At 42.8% G+C, this 25,009-nt stretch overlaps 1 protein-coding gene across 4 annotated transcripts in view; it reads left to right on the forward strand.

Annotated features, from left to right (window-relative positions):
- The window catches only part of NFAT5 (nuclear factor of activated T cells 5), a 73,916-nt gene that overhangs the window by 12,978 nt on the left and 35,929 nt on the right, over positions 1-25,009 (forward strand). For 2 of the 4 annotated variants that reach the window (XM_064160198.1, XM_064160199.1), the window contains exon 2: positions 13,266-13,391. In XM_064160198.1, coding sequence (XP_064016268.1) covers positions 13,266-13,391 — 126 coding nt within the window. Of the gene's footprint in view, positions 1-13,265; positions 13,392-25,009 lie in introns of those variants that run through there. The other 2 variants (XM_064160201.1, XM_064160202.1) reach the window with 2 other exon arrangements.

Below are 25,009 nucleotides of genomic sequence, written 5' to 3' on the forward strand. Positions count from 1 at the left end.
TGAGCAGGGATCTTGTGTGCTGTGCTCAGAAATGCCTTAGAAACAGAATCCTTTTGGCTGGAAAAGACCTATAGATGATGATTGGTCTTGGTGATCTCAGAGATCTTTTACAACCAAAACATTTTGATGGTTCAGTGAGTCTAAACATTCTCTTACTCTCTTACTGACTCTGATGCTAAACCATGTCCCTCAGCATCACATCTCTGCCTCTTTTAAACACCTCCAAGGATAGGAAATCAGCCATCTCCCCAGGGAGCTGTGACTTGTGACTGAGATGTCTGTGGAGTACTCAAGCTCGCTCTCAATACTTCAGTGTTTTTTAATGTGGTTTCACCTCCTCATCTGGGATTTTGCAATATCAGAAAGTGAAGTTGGTGTGACAGATGAAGCTGGCTGCATCGCTTTCACACCACATGCCTCTTTCACTTCCCTGATTAGTGAGTTTATTAATGTTAAAGATGTCAGACTTTCAGCAGAGGTTCTTTGAGCTGTGCCAAGGAGCATTGTTTGTTAAACATTACTTCATATTTGTGTTTAAAAATCGTACCATCACACAGAGTAGTTGAGTTGTAAGTGGAAACCAAAGTGAGGGTCAGAAGCATAAATATTTCTCAGTCTTGGAGTTGATGACAGGAAATGCCTTTTAATGGCAGTATCTGACTCAAATGAGTAAATGGAGGGAGCTGTGGGTATGATTTGTGGGCTGAAGGCGCTAGGCAGTGTGCTGGGAGGTAGGACATGTCAGGTCTCATGAACATGGCCTTTACACCCAGGTTTCGAGTAAAACTCTGACTGAGAGATGGCTGCAGTGTGCTGAAAGTCAGCTTGACTACCTGTGTGCTTCTGTTCACGGCAGCAATCACGATGTAAAAAACTGTGTGATTTTCCTTGCTGGTGCCACGTTTCTTGTTCTACAGCAAAGATAAGAGGTGGCAAAAATGACCTGAAAAGGCCAAGAAACATTGTTCTGACATGCCAGTAAAGGGAGCGTTAGGTGGACTTGTGTGTGTCTCTGCATCACCTACAGAGCTGGCATAACTGGTGGAGAGTGATACCTCTGTGTTTGTGGTGATTACTGATTTCAAATAATAGCAGCATTTTAAAGTGGTTGATAATCAGCTGTTGCTAAAGTTCTTTGCTCTTACTGTGTTTGGCTTTCTGAGTGTTTAAGCAGTGAAGCCTGTGCAGTAATAAAATGAGAAGATGGGGAAAAAAACCCTGTCCTTAAACTTTCAGGTTAGTCTGGAGTCACAAATAAAGAATTGCTGTTGTTGTAATAATTGTGTATAACAGTGTTATGGCAGAACGAGGCTGTTTGATTTCCCTAATTGAATTTTCATACCTATCATACTTGGATTCTTTCCAAACATAAGCTTAGCTTACTTTCCTGCCTGCTGGAAGACTAAACCATGGCAGCATTGGATTGATTTTTTTATTCTTAAGGATTTGTCAAAGGATTGATTGTTTTTTTCCCTTTCCTCCCTACATATTATTTTGTTAAATTACATTTTTCCCCTCCCATTTTGGGTTGTTTTTGAGAGAAATGTGTGTCTTTCAATATTTCTCATACTGGTACAGCCTGTCAGCTATGTTGCTGAAAGGTTTAGCTATTTAGAGAAGCATGTTATGTTCATGCATGTGTGTTCTGTCAGCCCTTGGCTGCTCTGTCCTGTCCACTGTAATATTTCAGTGTTATCTTCTGAGTGATGGAGTTTGTCTGGAGTTTCCAGCTGCACAGGACAGACTTTTCAGTAAGTCATAACTGGCCCAGTTCTTGAAGTGACAATTACTAAATAATGTCATTCTCTCCTTCTGAGATGTGTAAAACTGGATGCAAACAAGACCCAGGATTTATACTGGCTGTCCACATGTATAAAAGTTCTCTCTTAGCTGTGAATGGGAATGACTGAAACACAGCCAGGAAAGCTTTATTTGATATCTGGATGAGTGCCACAGATAGAATTTGGCTAACACATGCCTTTGTCAGTTGTTGAAATTCAACTTTAAAAGGATTAATTTCTCAATCCTACCCTGCTGTGCAAAATCCTGAATATTGAGATTAGCAGCTTTTCTGAAGGTTAGTGAAACACTGCAGCAATCAAGTTTTGTTCAGTGAGGAACTGTAGAGTTAGGTACTGGCTGAACTTGATCCTAAAGGTCTTTCCAACCAAAATGATTCTGAGAGCTGCTTGTAAAATCACCTTTTAACCTCAGCATTTTAGGTGCTAATACTTAAGCTTTAAAGGAACAACTTCTAACTTTCATTTTTGTTTATAAGAAGTGATTTTACAGCTGTGATAAGATGGTAATGACTTTGGTAGTTAATAATATATTGCTGATGATCTTTCTTTCAAACAAGTGTCTGTCTTTCAGCAGACTTCTTCCCTAGCACACAATAACTTGCATTTTAGTGTTGAAGCAGCAGCATTTACAGGCAAGATTTGGACTTCAGAGTCTCCAGTGCTACATCATCATCGACAGTGTGCTCAGACCCTCTGACTCTTCAGAGTGGAGCTGCTCTGACAGAAAGTTTTTAATGCTAAAGGTTTCTAGCGCAGGCAGCCCCGAGGCAGCTGCCTCTCCCTGCGCGCTCAGGAGTTGTGTTGGTTTAGGGTTTGCTGCTTTTGTCTGAAGCCCGAGGGAACTGGAAGGAAGATTTTTCAGTTGGGCTGTGTAAAACATCCTTGTATACACTGCAGTTTCTTTGAAAAGCTGCCACTGTTGCTGTAGCAGCGATACGGCTCTGCCAGTATTGACAATGGCCGGAGCGCTGGCGGGAGGAGTCCTTGCTGGACTGAACCATCTGCGGATCAACCTGGCCTGGGGGATAACGAGCAGAGAGCACTGCCTGTGCTTTGTTTCCACTCGCCCCTCTGCAGAGAATGAAGGCACCTGGTATGGTGTCAGCAAGCATACCAAGTGTCTTGCTAAGCTCCCTTCTTTTGAGAGGTCTCTGAAAAACGGTGGCTCAGGTAGCGTTGGGGAACTTCCTTAGAAGAAGTTAGTGTCTACAGGGACAGAGGGAAGCAGGCTTCACCTCTCTTAGGTCATGCTGTCAATCTGAGCAGGCTCCTATGTTCAGTCACATTCTTCTGAGACTTCTTTGAAGATGTGAGAGAAAAACATTATTTTAGTGTTACCTCCTGGATGGAGTGCTGGGTAGGAGAAACTTGATTGCATCCTGCTGCTGGCTTCCCGTGGCCTGGAGGAGTGGCTCAGCTTTGTGGGTTCCTGCAGCTCAATTTCTGTGTTTGCAAAAATAGGAGTGATCAGACAGACACCTCTGTAAAATGCTTGAAGGTGTCAGCACCAAGACTAAGTAGTATGTGGTGTCTTTTCACTCGCTTCACTAAGAGTAGGCTTCTTGCTCTTCAGCTTTTGCTCTGCAGTTATGCAACAAGTGTTTTTGTGATTTAGAGGGACTTGGCAGTCGTGGGTTGGACTCGATCATCTTAAAGGTCTTTTTCAAGCGAAATGATTCTGTGACTCTTTGAAGAGGTGCTGCATTTAATCTGTGCTTTTATTTGCTCAAGTAGGGTCGTCTTGCTCCGTGTGGAAGTTAAACCTGTCTTCAGGCTGGTTGCCTCATTTTAACTCCTGCCAAACAAAACTGTATTAAGCTTACTGAAGTTGCAAAGATGTTAGGAAATAGAGAACTCTGGTAGTCTGTAATAGCTCATAAATCCTCTTTCAACAGATACAGAACAACACCTGTTCTACTTTTCATGTTACTTTCTCCTTTTCCATTTTGTTTTTAAACTATCAGATAAAATCTCTGCTGTACCTTGACAGAGCTGCCCTTGTTGTGGCAGTTCTCACTTCTGCAAGTGAGTTTGGATCTCCTGTTGTACACTCAAAAAAGCAAACCAAACAAATGAAAAAATGGGGAAAGAAAAAAATCCCCAAACCCTCAACAACAACAGAGTCACCACACTGGAATAGGAAGTACTTCAGTGGTCAGGGATTCATCTGGCCTGTGCCTGGCTCTGTCTGTTGCTGTTCTGGTTTTAAGCACTAGGCTCTTTCTTCTAGTTGCCTTTCTCAGACTCAAAGCTTCCTCTGTTGAGCTTCTTACTGCTTTGTCCGCCTTATCCTGCTTTGGCTTCCTGGCTGTGCTGTCCCCGTTCCACTGTCATCAGTGTGCCGTCTCATGGAGCAGCCGTTCCCCAGCTACGCCTCTGCCTCTCGGCACGGTCTGTCTTCTGTGCGTGAGCTGTAGCTGTGTGTCCATGGAGCTGCAGTCATGTCTCCTTTTGTTGACTCGGAGACCAAAAAGCAATAGACTGTATCTTCATGGCAGAATTTACTCCAGTGGGTCCTGATACTTCTTCCAGTTCAGCCTAGATGAAGCAAAAGCATTTGCTGTGCCATGTAATGTGGCATTTCTGTGCTGGTTCTGATGCCGTATTACTCTTGAGGTTGGCCCAAGGTCTCTGAAACACATCCTCTGTTCTCTGCTGTAATAACCAAACTTGCTCTATTTCTCCTGGGATCTACACGTGAACCTCTTCGTCTCTGGTGGATGTATGAAGGGAAGCTGTGGGAAGGGATGAGAACTTCAGGGGTCATCAGCTGCCTCTTACAGGTCCTTCCTGACAGACAAAATGGTTTGCATCAAAGTATTCCCACACCCAAGCTTTTGTATACAGAAAAATCCACGAGGGTCACATGGCACTAACATTTTGCAACAAAGCAAGGCTTTGATTAGATCTTGAATATCTAGAGCTGATGTAACACTCCCCCTGTTTCCCCCCCCCCATCATTCTTTAAAACCTCTTTGTGAGCTGAGCTATTGTGGTGGGATCGGTGGCATACAATAAACTCAACCACTAAACTATTGTTTATCACAGACACTGGACTTCTGAGCAGAACAGACCTTCAAGGTACACAAACAGATCACCTGCAAGGTCTCCTGGCAGAGTCAGAAGTCTGGATTTTTTCAGGTGTGGAACAGGTTTTGGGTTTAGCATCTTTAACCCATAAGAATTCCTGGAAGATGTTCAGTTGCATGTGTAGTGAGTTAGCTTTGGAAGGAGGAGCAACAGCCAGGCCCTTGGTTGATATATGAATCCTTGGTAAATACACACTTAGCTCCAAATTGTATCTTAACATGAACCAGTCAGCATCCCTTGATGGTTGGACTTGATGGCCCTGAGAGTCTTTGCCAACTTGAAGCATCCTGTGTTCATAGGATCTTCATACAGGTGTGTAGGGTATACCCTGAACCTGACTTTGTGGGGATGTGGTTGACTACAGACACCACTGTTATTTCCTTCATAGTTTCTTTAATTTGCTGAGCATGTGTGTGCCACTTCCCTCCCCTACCTCCCATGTGGCAGAGGTTGCCTGCAGGTTCATCTATTTCTAATTGTGTTTTTAATCTTGGTTCCATACAAGCAGCTCCCTTTGCCTACTTGCTTGCTTGTGTTGCATGGTGGGTTGTTTTTTTTGCTATCAGCTTAGAGAACATCATTAGAAGATATTTCTGCTTGGATTCTGCCAGCTGATTAGAAGAGCACACCAAGGTTTTGTCTAATCTCTGGTGTGACTGTCATGTGCTGCAGCAAGGAAATGGCTTTGGGAGAAGCAGCCAAATCTGTACGGGTATTAAAACATGTTGAGAAGACTGATATCAGAGGGGATCAGATGGGCAGCCTTTCAGTGCAGGCAGCCTATTAAAAGACAAGGATTAACTTTTTTTGTGTGTGTGTGTGAGATGAGGTCATAGAAGTGATAAGGAGTTTCCAGGATGTACCACCTACCCTTAAAGGTAAGCACTGCTAGCTGTCCTGTCTGCCTCCATGGCAAACAGTTGCTGGTCCTACTCACCCTCAGTTACTGATTGTGCTCTCCTGCGTGATTGCCTTCTAAGCAGGAAGGCTATCATTGCCTTCAAGCACAGGGATAACAGGGATGCTGCTGGAGAAGCCTCCAGCATCACAGGAAGTGAAGCTGCAGAAGCAGATCACTGTGATGGGACAGACAGGTGGGTGGGCTGGAGAAGAGCTGGACCTGTGTTTATTGAGTCATGGAATTATTTTGGTTTAAAAAGACCTTTAAGATCATTGTGTCCAACCATTAAGCAAATACTGTTAAGTCTGCTGCTAAGCCATTTTGCTCAGCACCACGTCTCTGTGCCTCCAGGAATTGGAACTCCATTGCTTCCCTATGCAGCCCGTTCCAGGGCTTGACAACCTTTCTGGGGAAGAAATTGTTCCGTATGTCCAATCTAATGTTCAGTGACCTACTGAAGATTGGTCCTTGGGAACAATGTGGAGAAGTGACATTGAAGAGGAAGCTGCAACCAGGTTAAGTGATGTCTGGTGTCTTTGGTGTTAAGAGGAGAGTTTACAAGAAAGGGATTTACCACATCATCATCATAAGCTTATTTCAAGGCTGTTTGGTGCAGTGGGAGGATGGCTTCGGCAAGGCTTCTTTCCTAGGCTGCTTTTTTGTTCTTAACTGTGTATCATCAAAAATAACCTGCCAGCATTTCCCCAGCATCTCAAATTAAGCTGGTTGTTCTACTGAATTTACATCAGTTGCTTGTGAAGAAAACCAACCAATGAAACCACAAACCCCAAAACCAAACCAAAGAGAGGGGAAATGTGATGGGACATTGGATCTGTAGTTACTGGATTTGCTGCATAACAGCTGAACTGATTATGTACAGCTACTTCCGTTAGATACTTTGGGGAAATGAATTTTCTGCCTTTTGTCCTCCTTGAAGCGACAACAGCTCTCTGGTGCAGTGTTAAACTTGTGTTCTTCAACTAGAGACCTTTTACTGGTAAGTGGCTTCTGACCATAGTAGGTTGCCTGAAATTCTAAAGTCAGAGTTCTTTGTTATGAGGGTGAGCACTCTCAGTGCTGAGATGATACACTCTGGAAAAAGCTGGACTTCCTTTGGGACACATCCAGAGAGACTCTTGCAGAATCTTAGAGTTGTCTTAGCACTCCCAAATAGGAATCAGTTGGGTTGTGTTCCCTTTGCTTCCATAAGCAGAGCTGTAGTGTTCGTAAGTTTAAATTGAATCACAGTTTCCTCCTCGGTAAGGATGAATCTAGTGCTGCTGATCACCTGGCATCGTGTGTTTCTGAAGGGTCCTTTGATACAACGGTAATGAGGACAGTTTGAAATCTTCAGTGTAGTATTTTCTGGTGGCAGTGAGGAAGGCTGGAGCACTTAGATTTTGCTGTAAGGCCGGGTGTCCATAATGTAGCCTGCAGAGGCTGAAATGTGGTACTGAGGGACATGGTTTAACACCAGACTGGGTAGACTTGGGTGGTGGCTGAACTCAGTGATCTTAAAGGTCTTTTCCAACTGAAACAATTCTGTGATTCTGTGGTTTCAGTTGTGTGTAGCCACTGATGCAAGGTGACTGTCCCTTCTAGCAGTGTTGTAGATCCTTTTGGTGTCTTTGGGGTTTGGTCCTGCACTCATGGTTCTTTGAGAGAAGTGGTGGTGAGCCTTCCCATTGAACCTGGCTGCTGGCTGGATTCCTGCCACTGGCCAAGTGTCCTGGGATGCTGCTTGTTTGGCTCGATGTGTGATGTGTTGCAACAACAACTCCAAGATCCTCTTACTTGATTATTGCTCATTAATACTTCAATTCTGAGTGTTTTGTGCAATTTCAAGCAGTACCACACCACAATCTTGTCCTCTCCAGAGGTAAAATGTGGTGGTGGTGAATGGTGACCTCAGATTTGGTGCTGTTCTACTCTTCTTTTAGCCACGTGGAAGAGAATTTTCTGAACTGTCAGTGTAGCTGGCAGGAAGATCAAAGTTAGAAGCAGCTGATCTGAGATGGGAGATTATAGGGACAGGATAATCGGATAAAGAGCACTTGAAGAAATTTGGCACTTTAAATACTTTTTGTAAGTCTGCCTTGCCCCTGCATGTCCTTGGTTTCAGCAGCAGAAGTCATGGAGCCTGGGCTCATCCAGTTAATCTAGGTGAGATTATTCTGAGGGAAGAGATGCAATTTAGGAGTTTCTTGTAACTAGGGTGTCTAATAACTGATTACCTGAGTGCAGGAGAAGGTCTGTGTGTGGAGATGAGCCTGTGTGACTCTTGGCTGATCATCAGGATTTTGTTGTGTTTAGCTCATAATAACAGAGATCCTGGAATATATGTTCCTCTCTTCCTAAATGGAGAAGGAAAGTGGGCTTAGGGGAGATGTTGACTATAAAGGGAGCTACTTCTAGGGAAAAATAAACACCATAATCTTGGGATCAGCTAATATATTTGTGAAGAGGATTTGAAATCAGACATAACATAAAGACACTTTGTGCTGCCAGCCAGATGAAAGCTGACTCTGATGCAGCACAGTGGCTTGGAGAACAGGAATTCTGTCTTCCTATTTTTCTTGCTAATTAGGTAGAAATACCTCATGATGGTGAATTTTTATTTTTACTTTACAAAGTAACACTGCCTTTACATAAGACTTCTTTTTCTGGGTGTTTTCCACATGAATAAACATAAAAATCATAGCAGAAAACTTCTTCCTGTACTTGGTGTTCATGTGTAGAGCAGGGTGATGGAGGTGAGCTGATGGATAGAGGTGGGGGCTTTAGCTATTTAAACGCGATCCCAGGCAGGGAAGGGAGCTGTATCCTCTGGGGAAGAATTAGCTTCCTTGCAGCAACTCTAATCTTTGTGGAATTTGTCAGTTTTTGCTTTAATGCTATTTATAGTGCAGCATATATAAACATTGGCCTGTGTTTAGGTGAAAACACAAAGTTTCATTTGAAGTCTTGATTTGTGCAGAGCAGGTTTGTTGCTGCAGGTCCCTTAAAGGTGCCCAAACAATTTCAGAGAAGTGTTGACATGGAAGCTCCTGCTGCTTCTGCTCACTAGAGATGTGGATTAGGCTATGGAGAAATGTCAGGAGGGTTTTTTTAAGTTTGGATTTGACCTTGAACTTCTGCCATATATTCATACAATCATGCATTGGTTTGGGTTGGAAAAGACTTTTCAAGGTCATCTGGTTCAACCCACCCTGCAGCCAGCAGGGACATCTGCAACTAGAGCAGGTTGCTCAGAGCCCCAGACAACCTGACCTGGAAGGGTTCCAGGGTATGAGGCATCTGCCACTTTTCTGGCCAATCTGAACTGTGTCTCACCACCCTCTGTCAAAAGTGTCTTCCTTCTGTCTAGTCTGAATATCTCTCAGTTTCAGACCATCACCCCTTGTCCTGTCACAACAGACCCTGCTAAAGAGTCTGCTGCCAACTTTCTGATCAGTTCCTTTAAGAACTCAAAGGCCACCAGAAAGTCTTCCTGGAGCCTTCTCCAGGCTGAGACAAGCCCAGATCTCTCAGCCTGTCCTCACAGGGGTTCCAGGTCTGGCATTGTTGTTGTGGCCACCTCTGGCCATGCTCCATGCCTTTCCTTTGCTATTTTTTCTTCCTTTTGTGCTACCCAGTAGACTTCCCATGCTTTTCCTTGCTTCTGTCTGGGATGTTCTGTGATGTTTGTAATGCTGCCAGAAGAAAAGGCAAGTTCCTGGGAGCCAAAGAGGGAGATGGACTTGGAGAAACTGTGAGGAAGAGGAGGCACTTATGGTGGCCAGGGCTGTGCTTCCCACCTTCACCCTTCATGGTGCTGTTTATTCTCTTCTTCAGCACATCTGTTTTCTGGGCTGTATCTCAAAGTAACTTCCCAAGTAGTGTTTCTTTCCCAACTTCCACACAACTTCCTCCACTGTCTCATATTTACAGCTGTCAAGGGTAATGGCAGCTTTTTTCCAAGTGCAGGAGATATCACTGATTTTAGGTGTAATATCCAAGTGTTCCAGGATGAACGTTTCATGTTTGTGTTCTAAACCATGTTTCAGGTAGGGTAGTTTGGTCTCTTATCAGTGAAGCATGAAGTTAAAGATTTGCTCTTAATGATCTTGTGATCTTTGGAAATGGGCTTCAGTTCTAATACTGGCTTTTTCCTCTCTCTCTTTATCATCTTGTTAGACTTATTCACAATGAATTATGTTTGTGCTTATTGTGGATTATTGCTAAAATTATGTGTTCCCTGAGGAAAAAAAAAAGTGCTGTGGGAGTTTTGGATCTTAGCCTCCCTTTAAAGCAGCAAACTTGACAGAATCTTCATCACATTTGAGAGTTAAAAATACATTTCTGAAAGAAAAAAAAGTCTCCAGCACAACAACCGACCCAAGGGGAAGAGCTCACTCTTACCCAATAGCTTAGATTTTGGAAGTGGGGCTCTGTTACCAACACCAGATATGTTCTGACTCATGATGGGATTCTAACCATGAGCCGCTCTCTCCTCGGGGAGGATTTCTTGAGAGACAACAGAAAGGAATGAAAATGTGTATGCATATGTGCAAAGTAATGCATAATATAGAAAGACTTTTTTACTTCACACACACTGTGTTATACCTTCTGGAGAACAGGCTGAGGGGAGGCCTCCTGGCTTGCTACAACACCCTGAAAGGAGCTTGGGGCCGGGTAGGGGTCAGGCTTTTCTCCCAAGGAACAAGTGACGGGGCAAGAGGGAATCACCTCCATTGTCACAGAGGAGGTTTAAGTTGGATATTAGGAAACATTTCTTTCCTGAAAGAGTGGTCAGGTATTGGAACAGGCTGCCCAGGGAGATGGCAGTCACCACCCCTGGAGGGGTCCATAAAACATGTAGGTATAACACTTGGGGCATGGGTTAGTGGGCATGGTGGTTGGAGTTGATAATTTTAGAAGTGTTTTCCAACCTTAATGATTCTTGTTCAAGAAAAGACTGGATGAGGCACTTAGTGCCATGGTCTAGTTGATTGGATAGGGCAGGGTGATAGGTTGGACTGGATGATCTTGGAGTTCTCTTCCAACCTGGTTGATTCTATGATTCTATTTTGGGGCCTGTCACTGGACAAAGTTACATAGAGGCACTGGAACACCAAGTAGATAAGGCTACGTGTCACAGCTCTGTTTTTCTTTTGCTGGTATTCATGCTTTTCCCTGGGACAAATTCTGAACCTTTCTTTTTTTTTCAGTCTCTTGAATTAAGATACTCATCTTGAGGAAAAATGGTAGTTCAGCAGAAAACAGACCCACACACGTCTTGTGGTTTCCAAACACCACATTTTATTTGGGGAATATTTTGATGTATTGATGGCTGTGGCCAAGCTTCGAGGAGCTGTTCAGTGTGGAAATAAGTGAAGGTTTGCTCTGAAATCTGCTGGGGGATTTTGTGGTTGACAGAAGCTTTCTCAGAATGCAGCGTGACAAATAACAAACATCTGCAAAATATGCAGCACTGGCTGCACTTTGGTGCTGGGGAGCGTGAGGTAGACTCGCAATGGTAGGGGTTGGAAGGGATCTCTGGAGATATTCTAGTCCAACCCCCCTGCTAAAACAGGGTCGCCCTCAGCAGGTTGCCCAGGATCACCATGTCCTGGTGGGTTTGGAATCTGTCCAGAGAAGGAGACTACACAACCTCGCCGGGCAGCAGGAATTTTCTCCTCCTGAGTTGCAGTTTCTGGCTGTTGCCCCTTGTTCTGTTGCTTGGCACCACTGAAAACTGACTGACTCCATTCCCTTGCCCTCTGCCATTTATCTATTAGTTGGCATTGATCAGATCCCCTCTCAGGTAACTCTATTCCAGGCTAAACAGCCCCAGATCTCTCAGCCTTTCCTCCTTGCAGATCCTTGCAGCCCCCTCAGCACCTTTTAGACTGTTGGACTCTCTCCAGTAGTTCAGTGTTTCTTTTGAACTGGGAAGCCCAGCAAGCACTGACCTTTTAGTGCTGTGCTCCCTTTCTGAACTGGACACAGTACTCCAGGTGTGGCCCCACCAGGGCAGGGTGGAGGGGGAGAACCTCCCTCGACTTGCTAGCTACACTCTTCTTTGTACACCCCAGGAGACTGTTGGCCTTCGTGGCTATAAGGGCACATTGCTGTGCCATGAGTAACTTGCTGTCCACCAGGACTCCATGGAGCTGCTTTCTAGCAGGTCAATCCTAATCTGTACTGATGCATGGTGTTATTCTTCCTCAGGTGCAGGACTCCACACTTAAGACTGTTGAACCTCACTCTTCCATGTAACTTCCTTGGGCTCTGTGCATGGTCTGGCTTCACAGCTTAGGAGAGAAAGAGGGGAACCAAGACTGAAACCCTCAAAAGCAAGCAGCACATGTAAACAGGCTTCTGGCTCTCATGCTACCATGTGTTAAGTTAAAATTTCCTTATCTGTCTCAGACACCTGAACAGTAGAGATAAAGGACTTTCATAAAGGTTTGTGGTGTAGCATTGCTGATTCAGTTTATAGCTGATCATCTGACTTGGCAGTTCTGGGTTAATGGTTGGACTTGATCTTAAAGATCTGTTCCAACCAAAGCAATTGTGTGATTTTTATGATTCAGGTTTTTAACATCTCTAAATCAGGTGTTTGTGATGGTGCATCTTCGGTGTGTTCACAGCTGCGTGCTCGTGCCTGAGTGAGGTGGTTGTTAGCTCAGTGATATTTTCTCCCTTGTTTGGTGCAGTCAGAGCTCAGAAGCAGTCATCTGACCGTAGGCAGTGACTTGAACCACCAGCAAGTGTGGAGAAGCAGGCTGTACATGAGGTGGAACATTGGCTGCTGAAGCTGTTGGGTGGGCTGTGTGGTGGCCATCCCCATGTCACGACAGAGAAGACACAAATGCTTCTTAGAGGTTCTACTGTACAGCATCTGCCACAGTGCCACCAAAGAGCTTTCAGTGTCCAATGGACTGGCACTAGCCGTTTCCCTAGAGGAGAGTGATTCAGCTGGAGCATCTGCAGGAGCTTATAGGAGAGTTTGAGGGGAGAAAGAAGTGTTGCAGATAAATGGAAGTAAGGGGTCTCACAGAGCAAGAGCTGCCATGTCTGCTATGGGAAGAGTCCATCGGCTGTTCCGCAGCTGATGGTACTGCCTAAGGCTCTTTCTTTGGAAGTCAGCCTCATGGTTCGGAGTCTTAGAACGAGTTTGTCTTTGACTGTGCTTGCTGTCAGCGCCTTCACGCTGATTGAGGGCGGCTTCTCTGGAAGCTCATGAATTATTCCTTTGTTTGAACAAGTTTGTGTCCTTTTGTTTCGGTCTTGAGAATGTGTATCTTCACGTGTTCATGGTTTGTTTGTTTGCTGAAGTAACTTGATTGCGAGATCTCCAAGTACCCAGTGTGACTTTCCGATGGTTCTGGAAGGGTCGCCTTATCGTTCATCTCTTTTAGGCAAATGCATCAATTCTTTTCTCTTAGCTGAAATACGTTTTTGATGGAATGCATTTTGTTCTGCAGAATCTGTCTATGACCTTCTCCCAAAGGAGCTGCAGTTACCACCTTCCAGAGAAACATCCGTAGCATCCATGAGCCAAACAAGTGGTGGCGAGGCAGGTTCGCCGCCTCCAGCTGTAGTTGCTGCTGGTAAGCATTCTCCTTTATTTGCTTGCTTTGTTAAGGTTTGTCACGTTCTGGCCAACATGAACAGTGCTGGCAAAGTTCTGATCTAAAAAAAAAGCTTGTGGAGTTGTGACAGAGTTCATTCTAGGAGAAGTTATGTAGAGGAACTTAAACTGGGTGGTCTCAATTTTCACGTGTTACCGTGGTCATGGTTGTTGTATTTGCTGCATATGTGTCTTCCTAAGAAATAAGTTTGTTTTGCTGCTCTGCTGTTAATGCAGCACAGGGCCTGTTAGCTCCTAGAATGGACTCTGTGTTCAGAGGTAATAAATACCAATTTGGGTCTAGGGCATCAGACCGACCAACTGCCAAACAGCAAATTCTATCCAGGGTGAAAAATTAAATGGCAGATTACATTTTGGGCCATGAAGCTTTTAGCAGACTGTAAGTAGGAAGAAAGGTCATGTTTTACTTTAAGAGACCTCAGGAAGCTTAGTATTTAAACTTCATTCACACTCAACTCTCTATTTTTGATGTGTTACAAGATTCTCACATACATGAGAGGATAATATAAGTCAGGATGGCACTTTGATGAAGTACTAAATTGAAATCGATTCTTTTTCAAATTGACAGCACATAAAAATGAGGCATGACCTTTTTATCTCTATCTTACTCCCAGTCATGTTTTAGACTCTAAAGACTGTCACTGATCTGCATTAAACATTAAAAAAGTGAGGGTTTAAGGAGAAAGTTCTGATGTGAGGTTAGCCTTAGTGCTGGTTTACATCTGGAATTCTTGTCAGCATCTTAGCAAGCTTATGTATAATGAGGAGAAAAATGATCATCGTGCTCATGATGATCTTTATTCAGTGGTTGAGGGCTGTATTGCACAATTTGATCCCCTATTTCTTGCAAGGTCATGTTCCCCGTTCCTAGTTGGCCTTAAATTATTGCTTGAGAAAAAAATGTGTATAGTTAAGGTCAGAATTCAATAGTTGCCTTTTTCTCTTTATGAGTTCAAATGCATTAAATGTTTGTGTGAGAATGTTTCCCAGATTTGCATGGTCCAGGACTCCTGCTCAGAAACTGAAGTGATTGTAGACTTGTCAGAGAAACTTTACAGCACTGCTCACCATTCATGTTTTGCCAGACCTCTTCTGAAAGAACCTGTGGATTTAACTGTGCACAGTGGAACTTCGCTCAGTGAAAGAATTTGATGGGTTTATATGTGACATTGGAAGGATTTGATATAAAAAATATCACTTATTCAAAAGAGAATCTGGGCATGTATTTCTAAAACCGAGATACTGAATGACTGATTTTTGATTCAGTTACAGCAACAACCAAATCCTGTAGAAAAGTGTATCTTAAAAACCAGTGAACAAAAGAAGTCCCCCAAACCCTGTTACACTCTAAATCCACAGATAGACATGAATTGCTAATTAATTCTGTACCTAACTGAAAAAAACAACCTTAAAAACTTGAATGGAACTAAATGTCTGTTACCTGCAGGTATTTAGTGTCTGCTAACAGCCAGTCCAGTGCCTTATGAAAAAACCTCAGAGTCAGTTAGCTGGCTTGGAGTTAAACTGCAGCATGACTTTCTTGAGTGAAAGACATTAAACAAAATAGAGATTTTTGTTAAGATTGGAGGGAAATCTACTCATTCAGTTCACAACAGTTTCCAGTGTTTCAGATCACGTAGCTTCACACAGACTTTCAGCTGGTACTGCTGCTGAAGAAGAGCTTTTCTTGAATCAAGGACCTGCTCCAGGTTAGAGCTGTCCTGGTTGGACTCACTGCAGCTTTGGCACAAAGCTTTTGGTGGTACAGGGAGGGGAGTAACATGCAAAGGGAGGAGCAATCAGGAAAGGTGGAGCCAGCCTTCTCTTAGTGCCTCTCAGTGTGTGCTGGACTGAAGTGCTTACTGAGCTGTGGCCTTGGAAACCTTCCATCAGTGTTGTGAGGAGACAGTTAAAGGTTCTGGGTGCTGTTAAAATCAGGATCAGAAGTTCTAAACGCAAGCAACTGCAGTTCTCCAATTTGTTCATAATTGTGTTTAACCAAGCAGACAAAAACCCCCAAAGAGAGCAAAGACTAGTTTTGTTTTCACTGCTGACGTCACTGTCCACTTCACTGAGGGCAAGAACAATTGAATCCTGGTCTTTTATAAACACCTAATTGTGGTGACCGGGATCATTCAGCAGTGAGTTGTGCCACGTCCATGTGTGAGGAGAGCTGAACTCCAGCCCAGCACGATGGACCTGGTGCTCTTACAGGGGAGGAGGTGATGATACCAGACAATTTCAGTGTAAGGTCTTTGTTGAGTTTTTGGGTTTGTTGTTAATATTAGTTTTCACTCCACCACATCCTTTAAAGAAAATACCTGCATCTTGGAGAAGTGTTTACCTGCAAAGCAGTTCTATGGGCTGTGTTCCAAAAGTAGAGGCAGAGCAGAAGGCTGAAAAGAACAGTCCCTACTCCTCCCTCTGGTGTTGGGAGGTAGAAGTTATAGGTCACACATAAAATCTGTATAATATATAAGATAAATTGTATCCCAGATGTAGACAGGTGGTTGGGTACTTCCAGTAAGTCAGAGACCAGACTTAATTTCTCTCTAAAGCTGAGGACAGATTCTTGTGAAGAGAGGAAGGAACATCAGTGTCTATATGAGTCGTAGGTGAGGTACAAAGAGAGGGGAATTTACTCATTGTGGTGGATCTCAGTGGGTTGTTTTCTAGTCCTAACCCCACCTCCCGCAAATCCTGCCATGTACTAGTGGAGCAGGTTTCCTCCTCTAAGGCATCTTGACCTCGGCACTTCTGAGTTGATGCCCACGGCACAGAGCTCTCTGGAGCCAAAGCAGTCTCTAATGTTTTTGGTTGATTTACAGAATCCCAGGAGTGCTTTTTACTTTTCACTGAGGTTTGCTGTGTTGTTTCTGCTCCCAGATCTCTCCACCTTCTCAGGAGAACAGGAGAGAAGAATTCTTGCTGTGGCTGTACCACATTTCTATATCATGTTTTCCTCCTTAATTGTTTTAGGGGTTTTAGGCTACTGTGCCTTTTGGAAAGCTGCTACAGCAATTTAAAGTCCTGTTATCCAGCCTCATAGTAATGAGAGGTCTGGCTGGGCTCTGATTTCTTAACAGGAAAATAAGAGGAAGATCAGCCTAGGCTTTGTGCATGTCCATATGCTCACCCTGCAAAACATGTATTTTATATTTTAAAAGACCAAGATTGATGATTCATTTGCTTATCTTAAGTCCTCAGTATCAGACAACAGACACATTTAGGAGGAGCTAACACTACAAGAGAGAGAGTGTGGAAGAAAGACGATTTTGGCAACCCAGAGTTCCTGTAGCTCAAACCTTTCCTTTGTATATGTCTCTCTCTCAGTTTGTATGTCAGCTCTTACTTGCTCCAAACCCTCACTTGGGAAGTGATAGGAAAGGATAGCTGAGTCTCCATGGGGGTGTTGGTAACCTCCTTTTACTCCTTGTTTTAAAAGGAAGGGCTAATTTGGAGTGCTGCTTGATGTTGATTGCAGCTATGATTACTCCTGATAATGAGAGGATTACGCTGCAGAGAATGATCTGAGGTGGTGAGAGCTTTTTACTACTCCTGTAACAACTAACGCAGTTTGTTCTCTGCTTCGCAAAATGCTGACTAAGGCAGTGTTTGGCTGAAATTCGACTTAACATAAGACTTTTCTGTCAGTCACTTCTCTGGGGAGGGGTGTTCCATACAAATCACATTCCAGGTGAGCAATACATACTGCTGCAGTGAACTTCTGGGGTTTTTCAGAGGAGCAGGATGGGCTGGTTTTAGCAGAATTGACCTCGCAGGGGCAGACTTCTGGTTCTTCCATTTGGAATTTTTTGTGATTTACAGAAGGGTGTTAAAGAGTATTAAAATGGAATGTTGCTGATTGGATTTGCATTAATTTGTTGATAAATGTATATCTCATTCATTAATCCAGACAAAAGAGGTATCACCCACTCTCTGGCTGTCAAAACAGGCAAGGATTGCATACTAGAGCTCTAGGATTTTGAGCTGCAGTGTTCACAACCTGAGCTGCTGTCTCCAGCTTCTAATTTTATTATTCTAGAAAGCAAAAGGGAGGAAAATCATCTGAGCTTGCCAGTAGAAACTGTTCTCCATGCTTGCTGTTTGAATCACAAGTGTCTTTGTTCAGGGGACAGGAAAAGGAGGATTTTGCCTGCTGTGGTACCATAAACACATTAAATATGAATCATCTTCTAGACTCTTGAAATGCATGAGGGTGTCATGCAGAGAAATGTCAGTATAAGCTGTGCCTAGAGATTTCTTCTATGAAATAGATGTGCCTGAAGCATTTATGATGCCATCCATGCAGTATGTTTAAGCTGCAGTTGCAAGCAGGGATGCTTCATTCTCTTCTGTTGGTTCTTAAAGGTTGAACTTTTTTTTTGGTGTCGATCAAGACATGTTGAACGTGAGCTTCAAATGCTTAAAAGCTCACACTGCTAAATTCAAGTCCTTTCTCAAAGGAGTCTTTCTAGTTGGCATGTCAGCACTTTGTTTTTGGCCACTTACTTCAAACAAACGTTGTATTTTCTTCTTTTATCTCCAGTAAAAAGAATTGCTCAAACTTTCTGAACCCCAGTGAAGAAAACTTACAGAAACTTACTCCTCAACTCATCATCTACTTGTTCTTACTGCAGCAAATACTGGAACAAGCTGCTTCAGCTGCTTGATGATCTCTTAACCATACCTCTGTTTTCCACAGGGGCAAATATATGTCTTTCCAATTCTTTTGTTGTATTGCTCCCCAGGACAGTATTTCCTGCATCACTTCTGGTAGTTTCCAGTTCTTACCTTAAATTGAATTCTCCACAGAGTGATGTTCTTGCTTCTTGTAACAAGAGGAGGTGTTCTTGCTTGTTCTTGTAACAAAAGGAGAACAGATTTTATGCCACTGAAATGTACTTACTGATCTCTTTTTTTGCCTTCTTCAAGTTAAGATACAATTAATCTGTGATGTATTGTATGTTTCTGGCTTCCAAACATCTATAATTGTATCCTGGGAAAATCCTTGATAAATGCTGAACCTTTACCTTGTTCTGATCATGTCGATTTTGTGCTGTTTTTAATTAAAGGGACAAACTACAATTGGCTTTTTTTTGATCAGAGTTGTTATTGAGATGTTTGCTATGAGTGGTTTTGGTCATTTTAATTAAGAAAATGATGCTTTTGCTCAGTTGCTACTGCAGAGAGCTGGATAAAAGTGCTTGTGTCATCTGTGGGGTAGAGACCAGGTGCTATGGGCTGTGGTTCATGTTGTCATAGGATCATGTGATCATTTGGGTTGGAAGGGACCGTAAAGGTCCTCTAGATCCAAGCTCCCTGCCATGGACAGGTTGCTTGAACATTTTCAGGGTTGTAGCCTCCACAGCTTCTCTGAGCATCCTGATTCCACAGCTGAGATAAAGCTTTTTTGTCACTCTAATAGAGTGACACTCTTTTGTCACTCCAGTTAGAGACTCTAAAGTCTTTAATACAGCCTCAGAATGGAGATCACAGTATCATCAGGGTTGGAAGAGACCTCACAGATCATCAAGTCCAACCCTTTACCACAGAGCTCAAGGCTAGACCATGGCACCAAGTGCCACGTCCAACCTTGCCTTGAACAGCCCCAGGGACGGCAACTCCACCACCTCCCCGGACAGCCCATTCCAGTGTCCAATGACTCTCTCAGTGAAGAACTTTCTCCTCACTCTGGGAGAGTGGTTTGGTTTGTGTGTTTTTTTTCTCTTTTAGTGGCTAGAGTTAGGCTTCTTCATTTTTATTTTTTAATGAAAATATTTTGTCCACTTACCATCCTTCCTGGTATCATTAGTCAGTTTTTCCTGTTGATACAGAAATAATTACCAGAGATTTCAAAAGGGATATCAGCACTGCTACTTACTCTGTTATCCTGGGCTCATAATTACATGTTGTAAACAAATTGCTAGAAACAAAGATTATTCTTTGTAGTTGGTCTCCAATGCCTGTAAAAACTTCCATTTCTTTGTAGGCTTTTCCCTTCCTCTTCCCACCGCCCTCCCAGTTGGAAATGCCTTCCTGTAATTTCCAGGGAGGATGTCTTCCAGGGATTTCTGTCTGCAGCCTGCTTGCTGTGGTCATGTGTCAGATAATACTTTCTTACAGAATTAATTTAAACCAGATCCTACTGCTCCTTTAAAAATGCATCTTCTGGTGCTATGGGTCAGCTGTTCTGGCCTGTTCATGCTAACAAGTTTAAAGAGCTGTGGTAGCAGTCTGGAACGACACAGGCTGTGGTTAGGTACCTCTCAAGGCTGGTGGACAGGTTCCTTCATCCTCTGCTGGTGAGAAATCATCACTAGGAAATACAAATGTAAATAAGTCCCTGTATTGTTTCTGCTTTATAGAATCTTCTTAGGCAGTGTGTTGCCTATAAATTCAATTAAAAGGTTGAGCTGTGTGGAGTTGTACAGGTGGAGTGCATACCTGCTGCATACCTCTGCAGAGCTTCCTTATCATTACCTGTAAAGACTTAACTCTATGTACTCCTTATCTCCTTTTTCTAGATTAACTTTATTTTCATGCAGTCAGTAAATGTCCTGCAGTCAGTAAAGTCTGTTTTCCAGAACTGCTCAATCAAACACAAACTGTTCTGTCATTTTGAGAGCTTTCTTGTGGCAAATTCTTGTGTTAAGTGGCTGCTATTCTTACATCAGAAAGGCTTGAGAATTACTTTGCAACAAGAGAATTCCCTGTTCTTTGATGAATATGAAGAACCAAGCCAGGGAAGGGCAGAAGGAGAACAGCACTGTGGTTGGGGCAGCACTGAAAACTTCCTGAAGGCTGAGTTCTTAACTTCCTAGGAAAAACCCAACTGCATATCTGAAGAATGGAGGAGTCTTTCTTAAACTGAAGTGTTCTGTCTCATCCATCAATCCTGACATCATCATATGGCCACTCTTTAGGTCAGCAGACTTGATGAGGTTATCTTAGGAGATGACAGGTAGAGCTTGAGGAGCAGCTGAGGGTCCTAGAGCTCTGACTTGCCTGTTCACAGCTGGTTATTACTCCAAGTGGGGAGGATCCCAGATTGAATTTGGGCATGTGTGCCACTAACAAAAAGTTTTAGATCCCTAAAGTGGAGTGTTAATTGGATAACAGATGTCATTTGTAACAAAAGCAGATTGACTGATGTATTTACCCACTGCTTGGTTCAGCATGTCAATGTAAGGGGAATTTACACTGTTGGGCTTGATGTAAATTAACCTACCTATCTTGATTCTGAGTGTTTTTAATGACTGGTGAATTGGATTGCTTGATGATATTTGCTGGGATGCTAGTTTTTTTCTCTATTAATACACTTAACTTGCATTCTAGCTTCGCCATTCAGAGACAGGCATCGAGTGGTGGGTTGTGTGACAGTGTCTGTCAATAGTGAAGACAAATAGTGCCAGAGACACTTAACCCATCCAATCTCACCCAGGGTATAGGTCGGTCTTGTTTTCAGACTTCTTCATAAGTCTCTTTTCTTTCTTTCTTTTTTTTTTTTTTTTAATTTTTATTTTTAAAATTTTATTTTAATTTTTTTTGTTTTGTTTTGTTCTATTTCTAAATAGTGAATTGATACTGATTTGAAACTAAACTTTTTGGAAAAGTTTTTGACATTTACCTCAGTAATATCAGAAGAAGAAAAGTAGAAACCCAAGTTTGGCATGTGAGGTGTTTGAAAGCAGGTTTGCAGCCACTTTGTAAGTTCTGGGGTTTACCTTTTCAGACTTTTAGCAACACCAGGCTTGATGCTGGAAATTTTGCACATAGTATCCTTCTGGTTTTGTTCTGAAATTGTTCTTCTGTGTCCAGTGGTTCCAATTAAGCAGTTCACTCACACAAGTCTTAGCAAGAACATGACATGTTAGATAAATGAGTATATGTTTTATTACGGTCGTACAACACCCAAATCTCACCCTCTGTGGTGAGATCTCGTTTCTGACACTGAAATGGTTCTCTGAACATAGCACAGGGAATCTCATGGGATGCAAACACAGGGAATCTCACCACCTAAATCTCACCCCGTGTGGTGAGATCTCATTTCTGACACTGAAATGGTTCTCTGAACATAGCACAGGGAATCTCATGGGATGCAAACACAGGGAATCTCGCCACCCAAATCTCACCCCATGTGGTGAGATCTCATTTCTGACACTGAAATGGTTCTCTGAACATAGCACAGGGAATCTCAGGTAGGGGCTGAGAAAAAAGGAGAGTCCTCGTGTGGCTTTTTGATAGTCCTGGCTCTTCATGCGCAGGTGACTAAGAACTTGAGTAACAACAACAAAGTATCTCAAATTTATTTGTGTTTGTAGTCTTAAGCTGCTTTGAAGTCTAGGAAATTGCTTGCTCCAGCAAGAGTTAATTAAAAGAAAGTCATCAGGAGGCTGTTTGATTCCTTTTGAGCATTAGTGATCCTTTTTGTATTTAAGGATCTCTTTGGAAGCCATGTGTTGCCAAAAGACCAGACTCCTTGAACGCCATACAGTGACTTTATTTTCTTTCTCCTGCCTTTCAGACCTTGTTTCAGAGGCTGACTTTCTTGTTTGACTTCACAAGATAGCAGGATATAGAAATAAGTCATTGCCTTAATAGTTAACTAGGGAGATAATACATTTTCTTTGCGCAATGATTTATGTATTGAACAGAAAAAGACTGCGCTGCTCATGGAGGTGCTCTTTGATCTATGTTCCCCAAGCTTCTGATCTTAGCTTGATGATTTTTAGCAGTGTGCATTGTACCATGTGCATATTGCAGCCCTTCTTCCACTGCCTGCTTTCCACCACCCCTCCCCTTCATAAAGAACCTGAATTATTCAGTCTCTTGGCTGTGAATGTAACTCTGATCACTGCCTGATAGTGAGGGAAATGTTTGTGAGCCTTTAGGCACCTTGTTAGACTTTCTAGGAAGCAAATGTACATGACTGGTATCGTGGACTACTGGAATTCCTTGGAAAATTAGTCTTCCAGGAATAGTGTGGAGTAATTTGCTATCTTTATTTGCTTCCTGAAGTCCATCATTAACCAGCTAGCTTGTTAATTCTTGGTTATTTGCTCTCTCTCATTTACACTTGACAGAACTGTAACCAATGTATCAGTTCTGATGTCCAACACGGAACCAGGGCTTCCTTATACTCAGCCATTGGATACTGTTCTGCCTCTCTTGGAAGAGAAAGAAAAAACCCAAACTCATGAGCCAGGCAACAGATTCCAAATGACTTATATCAGCTACCTTACATGTTACAGTGATGGCAATGAAGAGTTTCAGAAGGTTTAGTTTCAACAGTGATCAAAGTTGCTCCAGTGTGGAAGTCATTTTCTTTTCTTTTTCATAGTTCTTTTGTTAAGAAGAAGGAAAATGCCACCCTGTGATGCTGGTGCACCTGTCATATATAACAGTAAATGGATGCATACTTGCCATAACGTGCACTTGGCTTGTCTCACTGAGAACAGTTTTATTTTGAGGCTGTGTTAAAATACATCCAGTCTTATCTTTCAAACTGGACATGTTCATTTACTTGCTGTCATTGCAAGCACTTTTAAATTGCAACCACAAGAGCCACCTGTAACACTTCTCATTGTCTCTAAAGACAGAAACCTCAAATAAAAGAAATGCTGCACCCTCATTGCACACCCATGGGGCACATTCTGCATGTTAGGGAAAGCTTACTCCTTGCTACTGGGAAAAGCAAAATACTCTCAGCTTTTAAAGCAATTAGAGTCAAGTTTGAATCACTGAAAAATTCAGAATATTTTTTTTTATCACCCCTCACCCCAAAAAAAAAAATCACAAAAAAACCCCAAACCTGCAAGATACTCACCCAGGAGGTCTCCTTTGGGTGCCAGATACAGTTGTGACATCACTACCTTTAGAAAAACAAAACCAGGAGCCACGTAAAACACTCAGAAGTTTATTCATTGCTGTCACTTAGGGATTTCTTATTTGGCTGAGCTCATTGATTGATTGATTTGGTCAAAGGAGGATGAGCTGCCTAAGTGACCTGTAAGCTCTGTCATCAAACACACATTTTATTCTGTTTCCCAGTATTTGCTTATCTTAAAATGTTACTAAAGCAGTGACTAAATTTATTCCCCAGATAGACCTGAAATTTGTGTTAGGGTTTGAGCCAGTTTAGTTAATTGATTTTGATACTTGTCATACTTTCTTGTGTGTTTCAAACATAATAGAGAAGATACTGACCTGCCTGTGCTTTAAAATGCTGGCATGGTTGTGGGTGCTGATGGTATTCCCTTGCTGATGGCATAAGACACAAAGGAGGTTTTCTGTTCATTACTGTATCAGTTTGATAGCACTGAGTATCAGCATGGTGTGGGTTGGAAGAGACTTACAGAGATCTAGTCCAGCCCTCCTGACAAAGCAGGGTCACCTGCAGCAGGTTACTCAGGATCACAATGTCCAGGTGCATTTGGAATCTCTCCAAAGTGAAAGGCTCCACAAACTTTCTAGGCAGCCTGCTCCAGGACTCCCAAGGCCCTTGGAGCAAGAAGTTTTATTATTGCACAGAGGTGTCTCTGGTAAAGGGAGGAGAGAATAACCAATTTACAAGGGTCAGGATTTCTTTCCTTTTTAAATGCATATAAAGGAAAAGCTACCATGTTCATACCTCTGCATGCTTTATAACTTCGAGGAAAAAACCTGGAAACTGAAGCACTTCTTTTGCACAGCAATCATGGTAGTAGCTTAAATACCGCATGATGCTGCACCCTAACATCTTCAAATCTTAGAATTGCTTTGGTTGGAAAAGACCTTTAGGGTCATAAAGTCCGACTGTTCTCTAACTCTGCCAAGGGTGGTGCTAAACCATGTCCCTCAGCACCACATCTCTGCATCTTTTAAACACCTCCAGAGACAGGGATTCAGCCACCTCCCTAGGTAGCCTGTTCCAGTGTTCGAGAACCCTTTCAGTGAAGAAGCTTCAAGTTTCAGCCTCAAGTTGCACTAGGGGAGGTCTAATAACTTATACTGTTGACAAGTCTTTTGGCTTTACATTGCAAAGTATTTTGTTTAGTGATGTATTTGTTTTATTTTTTCCTAGGAAAGTGAGGGAAAAGGACAGTTGTTGCATTTCTGGCCAAGATATGCACTGAACCATTTGATAACAGGGTATGGTCAGTGTCTGGCACTTCTGTTCCAATGGAGACTCGTGGATTATCACTTAAAATTTTATTATAGGTCTTTTAAAAGACCTTTCTCAAGCATTTCCAGAACTTTGCTGCAAAAAAAATAGATCTCAATCTATTAAAGGAAAAGTCTTCCAATTCGAGAGCCCTGCTAGTCTTTTCCACGTACACCAGTATTGGTTAGGCTGTGCTGCACAGGCAGACACGAGGCGTGGATGCACTGTGTTGTGCTGTGCATGATCCTCAGCCAACTTTGGAAAGGAGAATTGATTCCAGCTGCGGGGAATATTGCTCCTCAGAATCCAGATCTGCAGCATGACTGCTGTGTGCTCTGTGGATTCCCTTGGCCACTGCTGGCATGCAGCACAGATGCTGAATTTCTGTTGCTTTCTGAGTGTATAAATGATGCAAACATTTTATTGTAACA

This window comes from Pogoniulus pusillus, chromosome 20 (genome assembly GCF_015220805.1).
Source record: "Pogoniulus pusillus isolate bPogPus1 chromosome 20, bPogPus1.pri, whole genome shotgun sequence".
Classification (NCBI taxonomy): domain Eukaryota; kingdom Metazoa; phylum Chordata; class Aves; order Piciformes; family Lybiidae; genus Pogoniulus; species Pogoniulus pusillus.